General features: G+C 45.4%; 1 protein-coding gene across 3 annotated transcripts in view; it reads right to left on the minus strand.

Annotated features, from left to right (window-relative positions):
• LOC124555071 (sodium- and chloride-dependent GABA transporter 1) overlaps nucleotides 1-24,023 on the minus strand; it is a 401,980-nt gene that overhangs the window by 161,928 nt on the left and 216,029 nt on the right. For all 3 annotated transcript variants that reach the window (XM_047128856.1, XM_047128855.1, XM_047128857.1), the window contains exon 2: nucleotides 1,485-1,997. In XM_047128856.1, coding sequence (XP_046984812.1) covers nucleotides 1,485-1,890 — 406 coding nt within the window. In that variant the 5' untranslated portion in view covers nucleotides 1,891-1,997. The remainder of the gene's footprint in view (nucleotides 1-1,484; nucleotides 1,998-24,023) is intronic.

Raw genomic sequence — 24,023 nt, forward strand, 5'->3', positions numbered from 1 at the left:
ATCGCGTTCAGATCTGATGAATTGGGGGGGAGGGGGTGGGGGGGCAGCATATCAATTGAAACTCGCAACTGTGTTTCTCGAATCACTCCATCACACTTCTGGCCTTTTGATGGCGCATTATCTTGTTGAAAAATGCCACTGCCGTCGGGAAACTTGGTCGTCATGAAGGGCTGTACCAGTGTACGATAGTCCTTGGCCGTCATGGTGCCTTGCACAAGCTGCACTGAACCCATGGATGCCCCAGAGCATAATGGAGCCGCCGCCAGCTTATCTCCGCCCGCGGTACAGGTGTCAAGGAGCTGTTCCCCTGGAAGAAGAAGGATTCGTGCCATCTCATAGGTATCATGAAGAAGGTATCGGAATTCAGGAGACCACGCAAAGCTCTGCCACAGCGCCAACGTGCAGTGCCAATGGTCGCGTACCCTTTTCAGTTGTAGTTGCCGATGTCGTGTTGTTAACTTTGGCACTTATATGGGTAGTCGGCTGCGGAGGCCCATTGTCTGGAGTGTTCGGTTCACTGTGTGTTCAGACAGACGTCTACTCCGCCCAGAATTAAGGACTGGTGATAGTTCCGCCACAGTTCGCTGCCTTCCTTGTTTTACCAGTCTGCCAAGGCTACGACGTCCGACATCTGTAATGAGGAATGGCCGTGCAATCGCACGTCGTCTGGACGTGGTTTCACTTTGATTTCGCCACGAGTTGAAGACACACACCACAGCGCTCCTCGAGGACCCGACAAGTCGTGCAGTTTCCGAAACGCTCGTGCCGAACCTTTGGGCCATCACAGTCTGCCCTCAATCAAATTCAGACAGACCGCACTAGTTCCCCATTCTACAGAAGGACAGCACTCTGACTGACACTACATACACCTTGCGTGTGTCTGACTACCACTCATTCCTCGTCAGATGACGCTGACTGGTTTATATCGATAGTGGGTTGGTGGTCACAGTGTTCTGGCTTATCAGTGTATATTCTGTAAGTCGTAGGATCAGTTTCCTCGCGTGTTCCTACATTTCTCTCGAGCCCAAAGTGATATACTCAGAGGCTGGCTTCTACCAGTTGTTCCATTCTTCCGTAAATAATTCGTGGCAAAATTTGGAAATATCTTATTAAACTTTAATATTTATTTAGTTTTCTGTGGCAGTCACGTATAATCTTCAATTGTGACTATTTTAGAACGCTACCATTCATTTTCAAACCAAAGCACGCGTCTCTATTATTTAACTATAACATAATTTCAATGGAACATTCTAAAGACTTGTTTATACACCAGGTCAACATAACAAATGGTATATTAAAATAAGTAGTAAATAAATTGAGTTGTTGGCTCTTTGCACCCAACGCAATGGTGGAACTATGTAAAACAAGAAAGAAAACCTGACATGCAATGCGTACAAACGGAATCGAGATAGGATATAGAAAAAAAGATGACCGTGCCAAATGGCCATGGCGGGTAAGTGTCCATACAAAGAAAGTGTGCTTACCCTTGAAGAGGGGCGCGATCCGGAAGACGCCGAGCCCGCCGATGGTGAGCATCTGGCCGAGGGCGAGCTCCATGAAGAACATGGGGATGCCGGCGAGGACGAGCGTGAGGAAGTAGGGGATGAGGAAGGCGCCGCCGCCGTTCTTGTAGCACAGGTAGGGGAAGCGCCACACGTTGCCCAGCCCGATGGCGAGCCCCACGACGGACAGGATGAAGTCCAGCTTGCCGGCCCACGTGCCGCGCTCGGGCAGCGGCTCCGACGTCTTGCCGCCCCCGACGGCGGCGGCCGCGCCGGATCCGGTCGTCACCTCGACCGCCTCGAGCAGCGCCGAGCCGCCGCACTGGTTCATCTCGAGCGACAGCAGCTGCTTCTCGTTGCCCAGCGGGCTGCCTCGCGGGTCTGTCATCGTTTGCAGGTCGTCGCTCGCCGCCGCGCTGCCGGTCTCTGCTGCTGCTGTGTGCTGCTGCTGGTGGCGGTGGCCGCTAGTGGCGCATCCCCACTGCCGCTGCCCACCTGCGCACACACGCACACACACTTCCTGTACGTCGCGATACTTTCCACTTCCAACTGCATTTCTTTACTTAGAAACTGCCCGACATGGCTCCAAGACTGCTGATTTTCAACTCGTGAAGAGAACGCGGCAAGTGCTATCCTGATTTCCCAGAAACTTTGCTCAGTGGAAAAGTGGTCAAAATAAGCGAACACCTGTGTCGTGATATCGGTAGATATTCGAACGTTTCAGAGAGAACTACGGTGAAAGTTTTCGAGGTCCTTTATATACCTTATGAGTAAGTAGCTGAAACGGAGTGGTGACGCAGTGGCTTCACACTTTTGCGCCCCGTGTTCGAGCCCCGATTATTATTTTTGTTTTTCCTTTATCTACCCATTTCCGTAGAAGATTGCTACACGAATGTTTTACGTTGTATACTGAAATAACGTCGTTTTCGGTGAAAATTCTGGAGTGCATCTTGACTCATAATCAAACGCCAGCGACAGTTTTCGGAAAAGAAATACGTTATCTGTGGTTTATCGTAAAATGATTGCCAGCGTGTGAAATCTTCACCTGTGTTAACGACGTTTCTTTCTCCAGTGAGATTCATTTGAAGAAATGTCGCTGTGGCAAACCTGTCTTCGTGCGGGGCTCGTTGTGTACGGAATTTCTATGTTTCGACTGTTTCTACGATCGGTATCATTCGATGGAATGCGCCAAATCTTCCTAAGGAATGAGCATAAGAATAAAGTATAAGAATGAAGAATTGACATAAGAATGGAATAGAAGAATATGAATATTTAAAAAAGACTGTAACCCCTGAAAATACCATACACATATATATTATACAATACGTGTATGACAATTGTTGTGAAACCAAGTCGTAATTTTACAATTAATATAACGCCCTTTTATACCATATCTTGATGAGAAACATTCGTCTAATAACCTTCCAAGGACAAGAGTAGATAAATGAAAATAAAATAAAATAAACTAAAACTATAACCAGGTTTGGAACACGGGACGTAAAAGTGGAAGGCAGCGACGCTAGCCACAACTCACCAATAAAGCTGAACTTATTGAGCGCAGAAAGACATCTAAATGACAACGGAAATACTGACCGTTGTTTCCTCAGAAACGGTCAAGTATCTACGGATAAGCTGACACATGTTTGCATATTCTGAAATGTCTTCCACTAAGCGTAGTTTCTGGGAAATCACGTTATGGCACTTGGGTGTTCTCCTCGTCAGTCATTAAGGTGGCAGAATGAACCAGAATTCCACAGACGAGAGACGGCAGATACACGAGTCATCTGAGTAAACGGGCCCAGAAACTTCAAGAAAATACACCCAGAAAATCACCGAGTATACTATCGTTGACCGCCCTCTTGTACAAACACTCGATAATAGTAATTCGACATTCGCATTCCCAACTGTACAAATTAACTGATGTGTTCGAGATAAGAGAAACCTTTTTATTTGCAAAGCAGTAAGGAAGGACGGAAGTACGATGAGGTTTTAATGGCCCGTCAACGACTAGGTCGTTAGAGATGGTTAGGGTGGACGAGGAAGGAAATCTAACGTTTCCTTTTCAAGGAAATCATCTACGCCTACATTTACATCTATAAAGATACTCTGTAAATCATGAAGTATATACTGCACCGTCTCTAGTGTTGGGTTTATTCCCGTTACAATCATTCGCGAAGGGCGGGAAGGACGACTATTGAAAAGCCGTGCGTCATTATTTGGACAATTTTATCTTCGCAGTCCGTACCGGACCGATACGTATGGGACTGAGGAGTATATTTAGATTGTTTACTTAACACTGGTTTTTGAAGTTCTGTAAGTAGCCTTTTGTGGCGTAGTTGGCATCTGTCTTCAAGAGTGTGGCAATTCAAATTTGCAAACATTTACGTGACGCTCTCCCGTGAGTCAAACAAATCTTGGAACGCTCGTATCGCTTTTTTGGATGCGTCCAGTATTTCCTATTAGATTTATTTGATATAAGTCCCACATATCTGATCGAAATTCTAAGATGAGACGCGCAAGTGATTTACAAGCAGACTTCTTTGTACACTGTTGGAAAAAAATTCATTACCCTCAAGGATTGTGTTTAGTGGCACCAGCGTATAATACGTGCATAATGAGGGGTTACGGCGTTAATGATTCATTTGTCACGATCATCAGCGATCAGATGACACTCAGGAGGCCTGTCTCTTAAAACCGCTGTTTTGACTCTACAGACTGTAAGTTTGCTGAGTTTAGAGACGAACAATCTAGGGTACAACCATGCCCCACCGACGAGTACTTAATCGTGTTTAACAACTTCAGAAATTTGAACGGAATCGCACAGTGAGCCCCTGGGAAGCTGGGTAGACGTATTGATGGAATGCTGTACATGTGTCGCTGCTTTGATGAGTGGTCCGTGGAACATTCCCATGAAACATTCCCACACCTGTAAACTGTATTGTGGACGTCGGTGTAGTATAGATGCACTTGAAGATCGACGCATTTTGCGTGCAGTGATGCCGGACCGAATATCATCCAGGGACGAAATCCAGGCAACAAGTTGCATCTGCTGTATCATCAGAGACCATTATGAATCGTTTACTCGCAGCAAGATTAAGATCACGTGTGCCTCTGGTCAGGCTACCACTGACACCCCGACACCCTAATCATGGCTACTCTTGTGTCTATTATGTAAACTAAAGGTGAAAAGGGGGGAGGAGGAGGAAAGGAAATGGAAGAAACTGATATCAGTTGCATCGGGGCTTTATACGGCTTTAGAGACGACGAGTGAAAATGTGTTCCGGACCAGGATTCGAATTGAGGACCTCCTGTTTAATAGGCAGTTGCGCTAACCACTACGCCATCCGGACACAGAGTCTAACGCCACCGTACCGACTGTCTCTGTACGCTCCCTGGCTGACTGACATTCCTATCCAGCGCCACCTCTCCGCTGTCCCTGCTCATGTCATCCGTGCCCGCTAATCTTAGATTCCCACTGGAGGTCGGATATACATGTGCATCCTTCCTGAAGCTTGTGGAATCATTGCTCATCGAAGTGAACCGGTTATATGAAAGTGTGGTGCCTGTTCTTTCGGACATGACACTACGCATTCATGTAACATACTCAGGTGTCGTGAAAGAGTTGACTGGACAGTGGAATGGGGCTCTGTCGTCTTCAGTGATAAGAGTAGATTCTGTCTGTATGCCAATAATGGACGTGATGCGTGTGTGGCGTAGACATGACGATCTGCCTATTCCAGAGTGCATTCGCCCACTACGTACAGGTTCCATCCGAGGTTTCATGGTGCGGGGGCAATCAACTGTAGTTTGCATTCAGTACTAGTGTTTTTGCAGGATAAAGTAACCAATGCCCGCTACATTGCCTAGGACGTTATCCTCGTGCTACTGCCATTTCTGCGACGCAACGTGCCCTTCGTGGTGTCTAATAACTGCTCTGCCCGGCGAGCTCGCTAGATATCTCGCCAGTTTAACACCTGTGCAACGCAATGCAGCGGGAACTTACTCATTTTTCAGTGCCTGCAATAATTGCCGAATTGCAACAAAGGCGCAAGATACTTGGGTAAATCTATCGCAGGATACCATTCGGCACCTTTATGATCGCTTGCAGGCCTGTGTTGTCACAAGATAGAGATACATTATGTATTGATGAGACTGTTTTGGCACCCTTTACTGAGGCATACGTGTTTCATTTGCTCTGTGTTTGTTAACATATACTCGCACAATGCTGAAGTACTTGTCAATAAAATGATCATGTCTTCTTCCATTTTTAAAATTTTTATTTTCTATTTTTTTTTTTTTTTTTTTTTTTTTTTTTTTTTTTTTTTTTTTTTTTTTTTTTTGCGGCAGTGTAGATTGAATGTTTTCCCAGTATCCTGCCAATGAACAGAAGTCTGCGACTTGCCTTTTCTACGACTGAGCCTATGTGATCATTCCACTTCATATCCCTACAAATTGCTATACCCTGGTATTTATGTGAGTTGACTGATCCTGTCTGTGAATCATCGACATTGAAGCCCTTGTATATTACGTTGTTCCGTTTTGAGAATTGCATGATTTTACATTTTTGTACACATAATGAAAGTTGCCAATCTTTGCACCACTGCTCTGATCAAATATTTCTGTGGATTTTTTCAGGCAGTTCTTCATCACAGATAACTGCATCATCTGCGAGAAGTTGGAGACTGTATTAATACTGTTTGCCAGATCATTAATACACATCATGAACAACAAGGCACCCAATGCACCTTCTCCAGGGCACACCAGATGTCACATCTACTTCCGTCGCTGTCACCGCATCCCAGATAACATGCTGCTCTGTCCCCATCAATAAATCCACAATCCAGACACAAATTTGGTTTGATACATGATATCATCATAGTTTTGTTAATAATCGTTGGTGTAGTACCCCGTCAAATGACGTCCGGAAGTCAAGGAATACTGCATTTCGCCCGGGTTCCCGGGTTCGATTCCCGGCGGGGTCAGGGATTTTCTCTGCCTCGTGATGACTGGGTGTTGTGTGATGTCCTTAGGTTAGTTAGGTTTAAGTAGTTCTAAGTTCTAGGGGACTGATGACCATAGATGTTAAGTCCCATAGTGCTCAGAGCCATTTGAACCATTTTTTTGAATACTGCATTCACCTGATTGCCTTGATCTATGGCTTTCAAGATCATGTGAGAAAAGCGCAAGTTGAATTTCGCACGAGCGGTGTTGTCTGAAGAAATCTTACGCCTTAGCCTCGCGTGATCTACTGGAATCATGAAAAACCCGAATCTGGATGGCCGGACGGGGCTTTGAACCACCGTCCTCCTCAGTGCCAGTCAAGTGCCTTAATTACTGCTTCACCACTCTCTGTCGCTTGATGGTGATTAACCGTACTGCTAAATCTCCAGTGTTTTCTCCACATCGGAGCACAGCCACGAGTTTAGTATTGCCTATGTTCATTATTCACTGACATGTCTTCTTTCAGGTTACCCATGACCTGAAATGACCGCAACAGCCTCATCAATACACACAGTAAAATAGCTGTTTAGGCGATGCAGCCAAATCATCATTAATTCTTACACCATTATTTCAACAGTCAATCACCTGGGCACTATGAAAGCGAGTTAGTGACACATAAACTAATCCCTGATTTCCTCGAGATGAGAATCAGCATGGTTCAAAGAGGACTTGCGGTGATATCGAGGCGCATACGTCAAAACGAAACAACATTGCGTTACTGCAAAGAATCAATGACCTGCTGATCAGTTTGTTGTCATTAGAGACATTCAGGGCCACAGGCTACCTGGGCCAAAAAAGTGTCTGTTTCGTAAAGGACGATCAAAATGTTTCCGTTTGAGAGCGTTACTGCAGCGTATATGCAACGTAGCGCAACTCCGATGCGGATATACACTGTAAGCACCGACATAACGGATTTGTGTGGCATTTGTGTCTTTGCCTGCGGTAAAAGCGGAAATGTGAACTATGGCGCGTTGTTACCAAATGCGTCTAAACAAGACCAACGTGCTGTTATTCTTTCCTTGCCTGCCGAAGGACAGACACCGGAAGACATCCATCGGAGAATGAAGAATGTGTGTGGGGCAGCATGTTTGCCGAAAACCACCGTTGTGGAATGGGCGCCAAGTTTCGTGCTGGTCGCGATTCGCCGCGACGCATGTCCCCATATCGCAGATGTAACGCTGAAGTTACGGCAACTCAAGTGGGAAATATTGGAGCATCCGCCCTGTAGTCCTGATGTCTGCCCATGCGATTGTATGCGGAGAGCAGGCCTTCGGTCCCTTAAAAACATCTTGAATGGTCGACGATCCCAGTCGGACGAGGATGTGCAGCAAGCAGTTTCAAAAATGGTTCAAATGGCTCTGAGCACTATGGGACTTAACATCTGTGGTCATCAGTGGCCTAGAACTTAGAACTACTTAAACCTAACTAACCTAAGGACATCACACACATCCATGCCCGAGGCAGGATTCGAACCTGCGACCGTAGCGGTCACGTGGTTCCAGACTGAAGCGCCTAGAACTGCACGGCCACACCAGTCGGCAGCAAGCAGTTACGGGCTTCTTCACGCAGGACGACACGGTATTTTACCAAATAGGTATCTTCAGTCTGTTATGTCGGTGGGATAATTGCCTCAATCCTCACGACGATTTCTTCTGCTTGGCATACCGACTCTGGACTGTATGGCCTTCGAATAAAAACTTTTTATCGCTCCTTATAACAGCGTGTTGCAGGCCCAGTTATAATCGTTAAAAAGGTAGACCTACTTATTTTGACGCGGTTATTCACCTGAATTTTTTCAATGGATTGCTGATCTGAATTAAGTCAGTATCCACCTCTCAAATCCCGCGCTTCCTTGCGCCAAATTCACAGTGGCGCCCGAACGTCTGAAACTTCAATTGGAAAAATTACAAAGTGTTTTAAAAGAATGGTGAACTGAATTTTGACAGCTGAGAGTGAATTTGATTTCTTTCATACCTCATTTAATCCAAAACAAAACTTGTAAAGTGTTTGTGTTTTCTATCGCCAGACGACGATTCTTGAACTTTTTAAGCCTGGGAAACCATTTTCAGGTAAATTTACTCCTTGTAAAAACACTGTGCGGAACGTTCACGATGTGTTAAGATTCATATCGCCTGACAGATGGTTTACCGACGAGGCCCACGAGAAAGACAGGCCGCGGTGGGTACGTCACGAAGGTAGTCCTGAACTCGCTCGCTCGCTCAAATGGTTCAAATGGCTCTGAGCACTATGGGACTTAACATCAGAAGTCATCAGTCCCCTAGAACTTACAACTACTTAAACCTAACTAACCTATGGACATCACACACATCAATGCCCGAGGCAGGATTCGAACCTGAGACCGTAGCGGTCGCGCGGTTCCAGACTGAAGCGCCTAGAACCGCATGGCCACTTCGGCCGGCTCGCTCGCTTAGCTCAGCAGACAAAATGCGTTTCTAAACCTGTTAACTCGCAGCTGGGCGTTTAAGTACTAACGAGAATTGCATCTTTCACTGGAACCTGCTATTATGAAGTCTTACTGATTAATCTTAGATCAATACTCGATATAAATGGTATAATGGCTTGTTTATAGCATGTAGTCTCTTCTGCTTAACAGTACTCATTACATGCTGGAAATGGTACCTTATGCAACTGATAGTCATTTTAGCATGTTTTTATCTTATTGTACGCCAGTACAGCCGTAACAAATTATAAATAGGCCCATGGACTTCCCATCATTATAGGACTAATAACAGTAAGATTCCATTTTCGTTTGTACGGACACGTCTAGTTAGAGATCATATCAATAACATGATTAGTATGAAATGCAGGTACAAAGCAATTAGCCAATAATAGTATATGAAAATTTCATTTTCAAACCGATTGTTTGGGAAAATTTCATATTGTAACTAAATATAAGTACAATTTGCTTGGTTGTTACATTCTATTCGTTGTATTTGCCTAACAAGCATGTTTTCTTGTGGTTACAGTGTGTTATTTTTAAAACTGAAACAACCGTCTGTTAGAAACGTCTGTATCACTCCATGAGTGGCGAGTCACTTGTCGAACGACATTACCTATGATTTTGCCTTTAAATCAGTCTCACGGTTGATTGTGCAGCATATCTGCAAGCAATACTCTGAAGGCAGAGCCTTGACAACCAGTCAGGTCGTTAGGTGGTCGGTTCCGAGTTCACTCGGTCCTCGTGGGCGCTGACAAAGCATGCTTACCCTTCCGTCCTACCTCACTACACTCGGAGCTGCAGACGTTGTTTACATCGCGCTACACGACGACGACAGTAAAAATTCAGACATGGTGTCTTGTGAATGATTTAAGATAGCTCTCAGGAATTTTAATGGGAATGTTACGTGCTTGCACTGCATTGACGTGATTTAATTTAGGCGCAGTTGAGCATCCATGTGGGTAACGTTACGTTTCTTCGTTCTGATCGAGGCTTTGTCCGAATATGCAAGGATGGCTCTGAGCACTATGGGACTCAACTGCTGAGGTCATAAGTCCCCTAGAACTTAGAACTACTTAAACCTAACTAACCTAAGGACATCACATACATCCATGCCCGAGGCAGGATTCGAACCTGCGACCGTAGCAGTCGCGCGGCTCCGGACTGAGCGCCTAGAACCGCTAGACCACCGCGGCCGGCTATGCAAGGATCAATACCGGTCTTTCATTTAAGTAATTCGTGGAAATAGGTCGAATTTCACGTTACTTCCCACTCATTTAAGAATGTTACAGAGATTTCAAAGTATATTGGGTTCTTTTCTGCTTTAGTGAACGTTTGGTATTTGTTTAACCACATGGTCCGGTTGTGGACATTTGCGTCTACGGCCGGCCGAAGTGGCCGTGCGGTTAAAGGCGCTGCAGTCTGGAACCGCAAGACCGCTACGGTCGCAGGATCGAATCCTGCCTCGGGCATGGATGTTTGTGAGGTCCTTAGGTTAGTTAGGTTTAACTAGCTCTAAGTTCTATGGGACTAATGACCTCAGCAGTTGAGTCCCATAGTGCTCAGAGCCATTTGAACCATTTTTTTGCGTCTACGGTTCAGGAGCCAGTGGCACATGTCCTCGTTTAGTCTTTGTTCTAAGAAACAGCAGGTGTGAGCACAGCTTACTACCAGGACGTGTTGAAAATTAATCCCTCTGAATTTTTTATGTGAAAATACTTAAAGCTTTTTAATTAACCAAACGTTATTTACGTTTTACATATTTATTCTACATGTTATTTATTCTTCATGTTTACATATTTATCTCTCAACATAGTCACCCTGACGAAAAACCAATCCGTTGGTACCGTCAGTGTAGAAAGTTTGAATTCGTTGACAGAGCCACAACCTCATTTCTGCTTGCGCCGCCTCATCATTATCAAAGTGCAGTCCTCGAAAGTGTTCTTTAAGTTTCGGAAAGAGATAAAAACTGGACTGGATCATTTCGGGATTGTATGGAGAATGACCGATTACACGGAACACAAGGTATCGGATTGATGCAGATGTCGCAGCGCTCGGGTGTGTGGTCTGGTATTGTCATGCTAAGAAAGAGGATGCTCCACGTGCGGACGAACTTTACGAATTCGTGCTTTCATTTTTCTGAGGGTCTCGCAGTCCCTCGCAGAGTTTATGGTGGTACCTTTAGGCATTAATTTCAAATGCACCACGTCGTGTACATCGCGTACCACTCTGAGCATGACTTTGTCTACTTTTTTGGCGTCGGTAATCCTTTGTGGCAGAACTCCACTGATGCACTCTTGTTTTCGGAGTCAGAGTGTGTGCCTAGCTTTCATCATCTGTCAGAATGTTATAACGAAATCCATCACTCTCAAGCTGAAAACGCAAAAGGAATTGCAGAAATGTGTTCAATCTTATCTTTTTCAGGTCAGGAGTGAGCATTGGAGGCACCCAAATTGTGCACAGTTTTCTGTACCGTAGTTCTGCAATGATGGCCCGTACACGCTCTCATGATGTCACACTTACCTGAAAGCTGTGTGTGTTATCCAGCTATTTTCTCTGACAAGTTCATCAACCCGATACCAGTGAGCCTCGTCGGCTGCCCTACGCGGTCGTCCACTCAGAGCTTCGTCACACACGTAGAGGTTAGCACCGCCGTTTCTTTCATTACAAGCACTAACAATCCTTCGTCGCATATTATCGATATCAATACAATAATCACCGTAAACCGCATTCATTCTTCTATGGATTTTCACTAGTGGCACTTTTTCTGCTGTTAGAAACTCGATTAAAGCAAGCTGTTTATCACGTACCAACCTAGTTACGTTGCGCTACAATTCGAAGCCCTCTAGCGGCAAAGGGTTGCAACTTGCGTCAGCGAAGAGGGAAAGTCGACCGAGTGATATAAATCACATGTAATACCTCAAACAATATTGAGAACAGAATAGAAAATTCGGAAGCATTACTTTTCAGCACGCCCTCTTATAAACGATCTATCTTCAGCAGAGTCCAAGCCACGATAACTGCGTGCAGCAGATGACACATTTTCTAATTCTCTATACGATTTTCAGCCCGATAAGGCAAGTCACGAGTTGAAGAGAACTTCGAGACGCATGTTGCAGTCGCGAAGATTTCGACACATTACATTTCAGCCGGCTGCAGTGGCCGAGTGGTTCCTGGCGCTTCAGTCTGGAACCGTGAGACCGCTACGGTCGCAGGTTCGAATCCTGCTCGGGCATGGATGTGTGTGATGTCCTTAGGTTAGTTAGGTTTAAGTAGTTCTAAGTTCTAGGGGACTGATGACCTCCGATGTTAAGTCCCGTAGTGCTAGGAGCATTTGAACCATTACATTTCAGGAATTCATTGTTTTATTATTAGTCATCAAGCCATACAAAAGGCAGTCCTATCTTGATTGCACGTGTATTTTCTAGAAGAAAAGACACATTCATACCTAGAAGTTGCAGTAGGACTGCTGAAGAATTTGGATGTAAATTTGTCTTACGTTAACGCATGTTTACACACACACACACACACACACACACACACACACACACCAAAAAAAGTTTTGCATCACCTCGGTTCCGAGAGTTCCGGAACCTGTACAGAAAATTGGAACAGAGATCAACATAAACATCATTTCCGCCCTTTTTATTGCTCATGACAACCACACATTGCATGTTGTACCAGCATACAGCGAGACCTTCAGAGGTGGTGGTCCAGATTTCTGTACATACCGGTACCTCTAATACTCAGTAGCACGTCCTCTTGCATTGATGCGTGCCTGTATACGTCATGGCATACTATCCACAAGTCCATCAAGGCACTGTTGGTCCAGATTGCCCCACACCTCAGAGAGGTTGGTGGGTCACGTCGTCCACAAACAGCCCTTTTCAATCTATCCCAGGCATGTTCGATAGGGTTCACGTCTGGAGAACATGCTGGCCATTCTGGTCGAGTGATGTCGTTATCCTGAAGGAAGTCATTCACGACATATGCACGATGGGGATGCGAATTGTCGTCCATGAAGACGAATGCCTCGCCAATATGCTGCCGATATGGTTGCACGATCGGTCGGAGGATGACATTCACGTATAGTACAGCCGTTACGGCGCCTTCCATGACCACCAGCGGCGTACGTCTGCCCCACATAATACAGCAGGGAACCTCCACCTTGCTGCACTCGCTGGACAGTGTGTCTAAGGGCGAATACAGACTACTCTGACGTGACGTGGAAACACGTGGGCTCACGCCATAACGCGCGTGATATAAAAATCCAACACAGGGTTTTCTGCGCTTATGTTTATATTGAGCTGACGTGACGTGGGAATGCGTTGGATGATGCAATCTGACGCTACACGCCTTATGACGCGTGGTAAGAATATCTAAAGTTCTAGATTTTCGTCAGTCGTGGGAAGGCGTCAGGAGTGTGAAGTGGTTACTCCTCTACCGTTTGCAGTTATTATTTGAAGATGGAGGAGATGTTGATTGAATACGTTCGGTCAAATCCGGTGCTGTACGACCCTACAAACCGGGAATATCGTAACCAGCATTCAAGAAAAGAGGCTTGGGACGAAATAGGAGAAAAACTCGGCATTACAGGTTAGTGAAAACAGTTACTTATTTTTTATTGGTTTTTCTTTTTTACAATATATAATAGTTCAATAGGCGTTATATTTTATATTGATAGGAAAAAAGTATCAATCCATAACAAGTAAAACCAGACATGAATATAACAGATATCTATTATACAAATTGGATTATATCAATTGTAATTAAAAATAACACCCAATTGAACTTAAAACGGTCGGTTGTGAAAAAAAAAAAACGTTTGTCGTCACCCGTACAAGAAATGGTTAAAATAATGAAAGACAACTAACGCTTGTGCTCCCAAGTACTTCTTCAAAATGCACACGCTACATCAAGTGACAACGTGGACGATGAATGCGAACTTTTTTCCTCAGCATGGCGAAAAATGTGAAACAATTGCGTCCTGATGAGCAAATTAGAGTGAAGATGGAAGTGAGCAACATTGTTTTGGGAGCAGCGTTGCGAGCAGCACGTGGGAGCTCATTTCAGGTGAATCCTGGTTACCACAATACTCTTAGTACAAATCCATCATCATTCTATCAATCCTCCTCAACACCATCTCCTCAACGATCTGAACACAGCTTGGACTGCTCAACGGACTCAACGTTGTCCTACACTTGGCAAGAGAAACAGCAATTTCTGTTTTCTAATTTGTAATTACCTTTCTGATGTATAATAAAACGCACTTTGTGAAAAGAAAATCAATAAAAATTCCAAAATGTCTCTGATAATTTTTTTCCCTCCCAGATATATAATACAATAAAGTATTACCACTTACGTCAAGCAAACTGCAAGTCGTATCTCCGCCGGAATGCTTTCCCTGAGTTGAGTGGAGCGTTTTTCTACTATCGGACCAACCAAGCTCAGGAGATGGTAGAATTCAGTTTTTGTCATTCTGTAATACCACTTAAACCGCTCTTCGTCTTCTATTAGTTGAGGCATTAAATTTTGGAACTCCCCGAAGCAAATGGATGCAATACACAGAGCAGCCATTTCTTCTTCTTCTTCTTCTTCCAGCATGTCAAAAACACGCAGTACATTCATGGTTGCAGGTTCAAAACAAACTGTCTGAAAATACAATGCAGACGAAGTAGTTGTTTCATGCTGCTATACGTCAGGCGAATGCGAACACAGCTTCATGTCTGACGTGGTCCCACGCTGCCTGACGTGACGTGTTCCCACGTCTCGTCAAGTAGTCTGTGTTCACCTTAAGGCGTACAGCCTGACTGGGTTGTCTTCAAACACATCTCGAACGATTGTCTGATTGAAGGCATATGCGACACTCATCGGTGAAAAGAACGTGATGCCAATCCTGAGCGGCCCATTCGGCATGTTGTTGGGCCCATCTGTACCGCGCTGCATTGTGTCGTGGTTGCAAAGATGGACCTCGCCATAGACGTCGGGAGTGAAGTTGCGCATCATGCAGCCTATTGCGCACAGTTTGAATCTTAACTCGACGTCCTGTGGCTGCACGAAAAGCATTATTCAACCTGGTGGCGTTGCTGTCAGGGTTCCTCCGAGGCATAATCCCTTGGCAGCGGTCATTCACTGCAGTAGTAGTCGTTGTGCGGCCTGAGGAGGTATGTCATCGACAGTGCCTGTCTCTCTGTATCTCCTCCATCTCCGAACAACATCGCGTTGGTTCATTCCGAGACGCCTGGACACTTCCCTCCTTGAGAGCCCTTCCTGGCACAAAGTAACAATGCGGATGCGATCGAACTGTGGTACTGACCGTCTAGGCACGGTTGAACTACAGACAACACGAGCCATCTACCTCATTCCTGGTAGAATGACTGGAACTGATCGGCTGTCGGACCCCCTCCGTCAGACAGGCGCTGCTGATGCATGGTTGTTTACATCTTTGGGTAGGTTTAGTAACATCTCTGAACAGTCAAAGGGACTGTGTCTGTGTGACGTTATCCACAGACAACGTCTGTCTTCAGTAGTTTGGGGAACCGGGGTGATGCAAAACTTTTTTGATGTGTGTATATTACTTTGCGCTTTGAAAGTTCGCTCACTACCACATATTTCATTACTGGTAGTCATATCACATTTTATGCTTATTCATGTGTATTTTCAGGGCATTCATATTGGTGTCATAACTTATGCCCCATCAGTTCAAAAAGTTTCGAGACTGGATATATAAAAAATAGATGTAAGTTAAGATGGTTGTTTTAATGCTTCAGGTGTTCTACACAGTCTTCACCCACTTGCTTACAACGCACAGAACGTTCATACAACAATGTGAAACTGTCATAAAATTCTTTGTTTGGAATTTTGTTCAACTCGCTCGACGCAATCGCTGGAATGTCGGTTACGTCATCAAAACGTTAGCGCTTCATGTGAATTTCTGCACTTTGCTGTTTTGCTGTGGGTTCGTACTGATAACACCAAGTCTTTTCACACGTGATGATGTTTTTCAGGAAAGAATGCCGGCGTTTTACATTTCATTGAAGTCGTGGAAGACGATTACGCATTCTTGTTTCTGCTCGGTAGTCAAGGTGTGCAGCACAAACTTCGCAAACATTTTTCTCTTCTTCAAAACATTCTGGAGAATGGTTTGAACACGTGATTTAAAAAAAATGATTCAAATGGCTCTGAGCACTATGGGAGTTAACATCTGACGTCTTCAGTCCCCTAGGACTTAGAACTACTTAAACCTAACTAAACTGAGGTCATCACACACATCCATACCCGAGGCAGGATTCGAACCTGCGACCGTAGCAGTCGCGCGGTTCCGGACTGAAGCGAACACGTGATCTAGAAATGTTGCTTCGTTGCGATCTGTTGTCAACAGTCGTTACTACAAGCTGCCACCGTAGTTGCTTCGTTGACGTCGCTTATACGCAAGCAATGAAATCGGTTTAGGTATGTAAAAACTTGTGGTAGCGGATGCTTCAACTGAAATACTGATTTTTGTATGGACGTGAAACAACTTTTTGTTGTTTTTTTGAAAAACTTTAGTTATTCATAGCGATGTTATAAATTGTGTTGGTTACCTTAATGATTTCAACTTTTTTTATTTTTTAAGGTCACAGTTCAGTAAACCAAACCGTACAGTATAGTTTTATACATTTTAATAATAAATCTGAAATGCTGCGTTTTTAATTCTAAAATAGTTCTGCAGGTTGCTTGTTTGAAAATGTATTCTGGTAGGACCCACCCGACAAGTTCATCCAAGAGATCTACAGGTCCTAAATACGGCACTGGGTATATTTATTCTCTGTACTGTTAGGGTGATAATCATTCAAACAAAGGCGTTCTTCGTTGCGACAAGATCTTTTCACGAAATTTCAATCTTCATTGTTCTTCTCTGAATTGGAAAATATTTTGGTGACGCCCACTTACATAGGAAGAAATGATACTTGTAATAAAGTAAGAGAAATCAGAGCTCTCATGGAAAAATTTAAGTGTTCTTTTTTTCAAGTTCGCTGTTAGAGTGTGGAACGGCAGAGAAAGAGTGTGAAAGTGATTCGATGAATCTTCTGCCAGCCACTTAAGTATGAATTGCAGAGTAGTCATGTAGATGTAGATGCAATGGCACAATGCACATTAGATTGGTTTCGGGTATGAAGCGGGACTATCGTTCCTTTTTACCGATTTTGAGGTGGTAATAGTAAAATATTCCCGTACCGAGTTTGTTACTCAAGCCTTAGTGTGACTGACACTTGTTATTGAGAGGAGTTTTAGTTCTGAGTCATCATCATTTGATCAACTGTTTTTTTTTTCAAAGAGTCTCGTGTTTTAATGAAGACCGCAGTCATGGCTGGCTAACAAGGGGACAACCCGCGACCCGACCAATGAATGAGGCTTATTTTTGAAGGGTCGCTTGTGTTTTGTCTCACCACCCCAGTTTTTGAAAAAAAAAAAACACCTCTAAGGTTCATGATGCGGCACCGACTCAGAACTGAGTGGATCGACAGATAATTGTACACTGAGCATATTATCGAGGAAAGAAACTGCTACGGCCGCTGCTTGTGTACCCATAAGGGGAACACCACTCAACGAAAAGTCTCTAGTGCAGCGACTAGGTAGTTCGCCTGGGGAGCAGAGAGCTTGTGTTCGATTCCCAAAATGAATTCTGCTGTTTTCTTTTCATTTGATTTTTTTCCGTACCGAAAATGGTAGGCACCGGAGTGTTAACAAGGTAATCAATAAGGAAGAATAACAAAGTACGCAAATAAATTTCTCAAACGACTTGAACTAGTAAAGAATTCGCTCATCTGTAACGTGTCCTCACTTTCCTTCGAACAACTGCACTGATGGTACTCGTCATATAAACATTCGATGCAAATATACTCCCAGCACCAAGAACATGCAATGAAAGCAATCTTCGCGCTACTACATCGTTCCTTGCGAAGATTTGGTTTAAAACAAGCTTGGATTACATATCAAAATACGCTCCTGGAAATTGAAATAAGAACACCGTGAATTCATTGTCCCAGGAAGGGGAAACTTTATTGACACATTCCTGGGGTCAGATACATCACATGATCACACTGACAGAACCACAGGCACATAGACACAGGCAACAGAGCATGCACAATGTCGGCACTAGTACAGTGTATATCCACCTTTCGCGGCAATGCAGGCTGCTATTCTCCCATGGAGACGATTGTAGAGATGCTGGATGTAGTCCTGTGGAACGGCTTTCCATGCCATTTCCACCTGGCGCCTCAGTTGGACCAGCGTTCGTGCTGGACGTGCAGACCGCGTGAGACGACGCTTCATCCAGTCCCAAACATGCTCAATGGGGGACAGATCCGGAGATCTTGCTGGCCAGGGTAGTTGACTTTACACCTTCTAGAGCACGTTGGGTGGCACGGGATACATGCGGACGTGCATTGTCCTGTTGGAACAGCAAGTTCCCTTGCCGGTCTAGGAATGGTAGAACGATGGGTTCGATGACGGTTTGGATGTACCGTGCACTAATCAGTGTCCCCTCGACGATCACCAGTGGTGTACGGCCAGTGTAGGAGATCGCTCCCCACACCATGATGCCGGGTGTTGGCCCTGTGTGCCTCGGTCGTATGCAGTCCTGATTGTGGCGCTCACCTGCACGGCGCCAAACACGCATACGACCGTCATTGGCACCAAGGCAGAAGTGACTCTCATCGCTGAAGACGACACGTCTCCATTCGTCCCTCCATTCACGCCTGTCGCGACACCACTGGAGGCGGGCTGCACGATGTTGGGGCGTGAGAGGAAGACGGCCTAACGGTGTGCGGGACCGTAGCCCAGCTTCATGGAGACGGTTGCGAATAGTCCTCGCCGATACCCCAGGAGCAACAGTGTCCCTAATTTGCTGGGAAGTGGCGATGCGGTCCCCTACGGCACTGCGTAGGATCCTACGGTCTTGGCGTGCATCCGTGCGTCGCTGCGGTCCGGTCCCAGGTCGACGGGCACGTGCACCTTCCGCCGACCACTGGCGACAACATCGATGTACTGTGGAGACCTCACGCCCCACGTGTTGAGCAATTCGGCGGTACGTCCACCCGGCCTCCCGCATGCTCACTATACGCCCTCGCTCAAAGTCCGTCAACTGCACATACGGTTCACGTTCACGCTGTCGCGGCATGCTACCAGTGTTAAAGACTGCGATGGAGCTCCGTATGCCACGGCAAACTGGCTGACACTGACGGCGGCGGTGCACAAATGCTGCGCAGCTAGCGCCATTCGACGGCCAACACCGCGGTTCCTGGTGTGTCCGCTGTGCCGTGCGTGTGATCATTGCTTGTACAGCCCTCTCGCAGTGTCCGGAGCAAGTATGGTGGGTCTGACACACCGGTGTCAATGTGTTCTTTTTTCCATTTCCAGGAGTGTATTTAGTTTTCGGGAATTAATTTTAATGCATACCACGCATACGATAACACCCTCGCTGTTGTGCAGTTCCTGTTGGGTTTCCACAAGAACGCTGCAATTAGGAAACCTCCAAATAAAGTTCAGTACTGCGCCTCGCTGTAAACAAGCACCGCGCGTTTGGGCTGTTTGTAGTCCGTGGTGACGAACTCGCAGTAGTACTAATCCGAATCGTTTTCACACAACGAGGCTTAAAATTTTAATTCCTTACTATTCCAAGTCGTTTGAGAAATTTATTTGCCAACCTTGTTGTCATTCCTTATTGATTACCTTATTAACATTCATATTCCCATCAGTTTCGACATGGAAAAAATACAAGTAAGAAAACTGCAGAATCAATTTATGAATCGAATACAGGTTCCCTTTTCCCAAACAAACTGTCTTCGTCGTTACGCCAGCGACGCTTTCGTTAAACAGTGTTTACATTATAGGTACATAATGTCAAACGCAACAATTTTTTCTAGGACAATATGCATCAGTGGATCCCATATTTGATGATGAAAAATGCTCAGTTTCCAATTTTATATCGATCGTTTCGCTTCTGAGTCGATACACGTCGTGAACTTTAGGAGTGGTTTTCTCAAAATAAGAGGGCTGTCGAGCCAAAATATCTTAGAGTGTTTCATTTGAGGTTGTACTCAAGTGCCCTAGTAAATACGATCCGAACCGGTTGGCCGCGTCTAGGGCTTTCCCGTTGTAACACTGAGACGGTGTATAAGTGAACGCGTTGTACCAGAGCGCAGTATGCAGAACTATAGCAGCCCAGCACGTCCCACGATGATATGGAGCACCACTGCCTGGAATGAACGTGTCAGCTCTTCCGATGTGCGAGTATTGTCAACGTTGACCGCTACCCCAGGGAAACACCCTTCACTGTGCGCATTCGTGAAGGTAAACGCAATTTCACATGTTGCAGAACTTAAGAGCGTGGTAGACAGCGGTTCATCTACATCTACGTCTACATCTACATGACTACTCTGCAATTCACATTTGAGTACTTGGCAGAGGGTGCATCGAACCACAATCATACTATCTCTCTACCATTCCACTCCCGAACAGCGCGCGGGAAAAACGAACACCTAAACCTTTCTGTTCGAGCTCTGATTTCTCTTATTTTATTCTGATGATCATTCCTACCTATGTAGCTTGGGCTCAACAAAATATTTTCGCATTCGGAAGAGAAAGTTGGTGACTGAAATTTCGTAAATAGATCTCGCCGCGACAAAAAACGTCTTTGCTTTAATGACTTCCATCCCAACTCGCGTATCATATCTGCCACACTCTCTCCCCTATTACGTGATAATACAAAACGAGCTGCCCTTTTTTGCACCCTTTCGATGTCCTCCGCCAATCCCACCTGGTAAGGATCCCACACCGCGCAGCAAAATTCTAACAGAGGACGAACGAGTGTAGTGTAAGCCGTCTCTTTAGTGGACTTGTTGCATCTTCTAAGTGTCCTGCCAATGAAACGCAACCTTTGGCTCGTCTTCCCCACAATATTATCTGTGGTCTTTCCAACTGCAGTTGTTCGTAATTTGAACACCCAGGTACTTAGTTGAATTGACAGCCTTGAGAATTGTACTATTTATCGAGTAATCGAATTTCGACGGATTTCTTTTGGAACTCATGTGGATCACCTCACACTTTTCGTTATTTAGCGTCAACTGCCACCTGCCACACCATACAGAAATCTTTTCTAAATCGCTTTGCAACTGATACTGGTCTTCGGATGACCTTACTAGATGGTAAATTACAGAATCATCTGCGAACAACCTAAGATAACTGCTCAGATTGCCACCCAGGTCATTTATATAGATCAGGAACAGCAGAGGTTCCAGGACGCTTCCCTGGGGAACACCTGATATCACTTCAGTTTTACTCGATGATTTGCCGTCTATTACTACAAACTGCGACCTTCCTGACAGGAAATCACGAATCCAGTCGCACAACTGAGACGATACCCCATAGGCCCGCAGCTTGATTAGAAGTCGCTTGTGAGGAACGGTGTCAAAAGCTTTCCGGAAATGTAGAAATACGGATTCAACTTGAGATCCCCTGTCGATAGCGGCCATTACTTCGTGCGAATAAAGAGCTAGCTGCGTTGCACAAGAACGTTGTTTTCTGAAACCATGCTGATTACGTATCAATAGATCGTTCCCTTCGAGGTGATTCATAATGTTTGAATACAGTATATGTTCCAAAACTCTACTGCAAACCGACGTCAATGATATAGGTCTGTAGTTCGATGGATTACTCCTACTACCCTTCTTAAACACTGGTGCGACCTGCGCAATTTTCCAATCTTTAGGCACAGATCTATCGGTGAGCGAGCGGTTGTATATGATTGCTAAGTAGGGAGCTATTGTATTAGCGTAATCTGAAAGGAACCTGATCGGTATACAATCTGGACCTGAAGACTTGCCCGTATCAAGCGATTTGAGTTGCTTCGCAACCCCTAAGGTATCTACTTCCAAGAAACTCATACTACCAGCTGTTCGTGTTTTAAATTCTGGAATATTCCATTCGTCTTCCCTGGTGAAGGAATTTCGGAAAACTGCGTTCAATAACTCCGCTTTAGCGGCACAGTCGTCGGTAACAGTACCATCAGCACTGCGCAGCGAAGGTATTGACTGCGTCTTGCCGCATGTGTACTTTACATACGACCAGAATTTCTTCGGATTTTCTACCAAATTTCGAGACAATGTTTCGTTGTGGAACCTATTAAAGGCATCTCACACTGAAGTCCGTGCCAAATTTCGCGCGTCTGTAAATTTTAGCCAATCTTCGGGATTTCACGTTCTTCTGAACTTCGCATGCTTTTTCCGTTGCCTCTGCAACAGCGTTCGGACCTGTTTTGTGTACCATGGGGGATCAGTTCCATCTCTTACCAATTTATGAGGTATGAATCTCTCAATTGCTGTTGCTACTGTATCTTTGAATTTGAGCCACTTCTCGTCTACATTTGCACAGTCAGTTCGGAAGGCTTCTAGTGACACTTTATCCGCGTTTTTAAATAAAATTATTTTGCGTTTGTTTCTGGTGGATTTGGAAGGAACGGTATTGAGCCTAGCTACAACGACCTTGTGATCACTAATCTCTGTATCAGTCATGATGCACTCTATTAGCTCTGGATTGTTTGTGGCTAAGAGGTCAAGTGTGTTTTGGCAACCATTTACAATTCGCGTGGGTTCGTGGACTAACTGCTCGAAATAACTTTCGGAGAAAGCATTTAGGACAATCTCGGAAGATGTTTTCTGCCTACAACCGGTTTTGAATAAGTATTTTTGCAAACATATTGAGGGAAGGTTGAAGTCCCCACCAACTATAACCGTGTGAGTGGGGTATTTATTTGTTACGAGACTCAAATTTTCTCTGAACTGTTCAGCAACTATATCATCGGAGTCTGGGGGTCGGTAGAAGGAGCCAATTATTAACTTAGTTTGGCTGTTAAGTATAACCTCCACCCATACCAAATCGCACGGAGTATCTACTTCGACTTCGCTACAAGATAAACCACTACTGACAGACACAAACACTCCACCACTGCCTAATCTATCTTTCCTGAACACCGTCTGACACTTCGTAAAAATTTCTGCAGAACTTATTTCAGGCTTTAGCCAGCTTTCTGTACCTATAACGATTTCAGCTTCTGTGCTTTCTATTAGCGCTTGAAGCTCAGGGACTTTCCCAGCGCAACTACAACAATTTACAACCACATTTCCGACTGTTCCTTGATCCAAGCACGTCCTGTATTTGCCGTGCACCCTTTGAGATTGCAGCCCACCCCATACTTTCCCGAGGCCTTCTAACCTAAAAAAACCGCCCAGTCCACGCCACACAGCCTCTGCTACCCGTGTAGCCGCCAGCTGAGTGTAGTGAACTCCTGACCTATTCAGCGCAACCCGAAACCCCACCACCCTAAGGCGCAAGTCAAGGAATCTGCAGCCAACACGGTCGCAAAACCGTCTGAGCCTCTGATTCAGACCCTCCACCCGGCTCTGCTCCAAAGATCCGCAGTCGGTTCTGTCAACGATGCTGCAGATGGTGAGCTCTGCCTTCATCTCGTATGCAAACCGGCAGCCTTCACCAAATCAGATAGCCGCTGGAATCCAGAGAGAATTTCCTCAGATCCAAAGCGACACACGTCATTAGTGCCGACATGTGCCACCACCTGCAGCTGGCGGCACCCTGTGCTCTTCATGGCATCCGGAAGGACCCTTTCCACATCAGGAATGACTCCACCCGGAATGCACACGGAGTGCACACTGGATTTCTTCCCCTCCTTAGCCGCCATATCCCTAAGGGGCCCCATTACGCACCTATCATTGGAGCTCCCAACTACCAATAAGCCCACCCTCTGCGATTGCCCGGACCTTGAAGGCTGAGAAACATCCTCTGAAACAGGGCAGGCAGCCGCATCTGGCTCAGCCAGAGGCAGTGCCTGAAACCTGTTTGTCAGACGTACCGGGGAGGCTTTCTGATCAGCCTCCGGGGACGTCTTTCGCTGCCTGACACGCCTTGGAACGACCTCCCAATCAACCACAGTCGAGGGCTCAGCCCCACTGCGGGCAGCAATCGGGGCAACCACAGCGGCAGACCGATCTGGGGACAGACGGGAC

The sequence above is a fragment of the Schistocerca americana genome, chromosome X, assembly GCF_021461395.2.
Source record: "Schistocerca americana isolate TAMUIC-IGC-003095 chromosome X, iqSchAmer2.1, whole genome shotgun sequence".
In the NCBI taxonomy this organism is placed as follows: domain Eukaryota; kingdom Metazoa; phylum Arthropoda; class Insecta; order Orthoptera; family Acrididae; genus Schistocerca; species Schistocerca americana.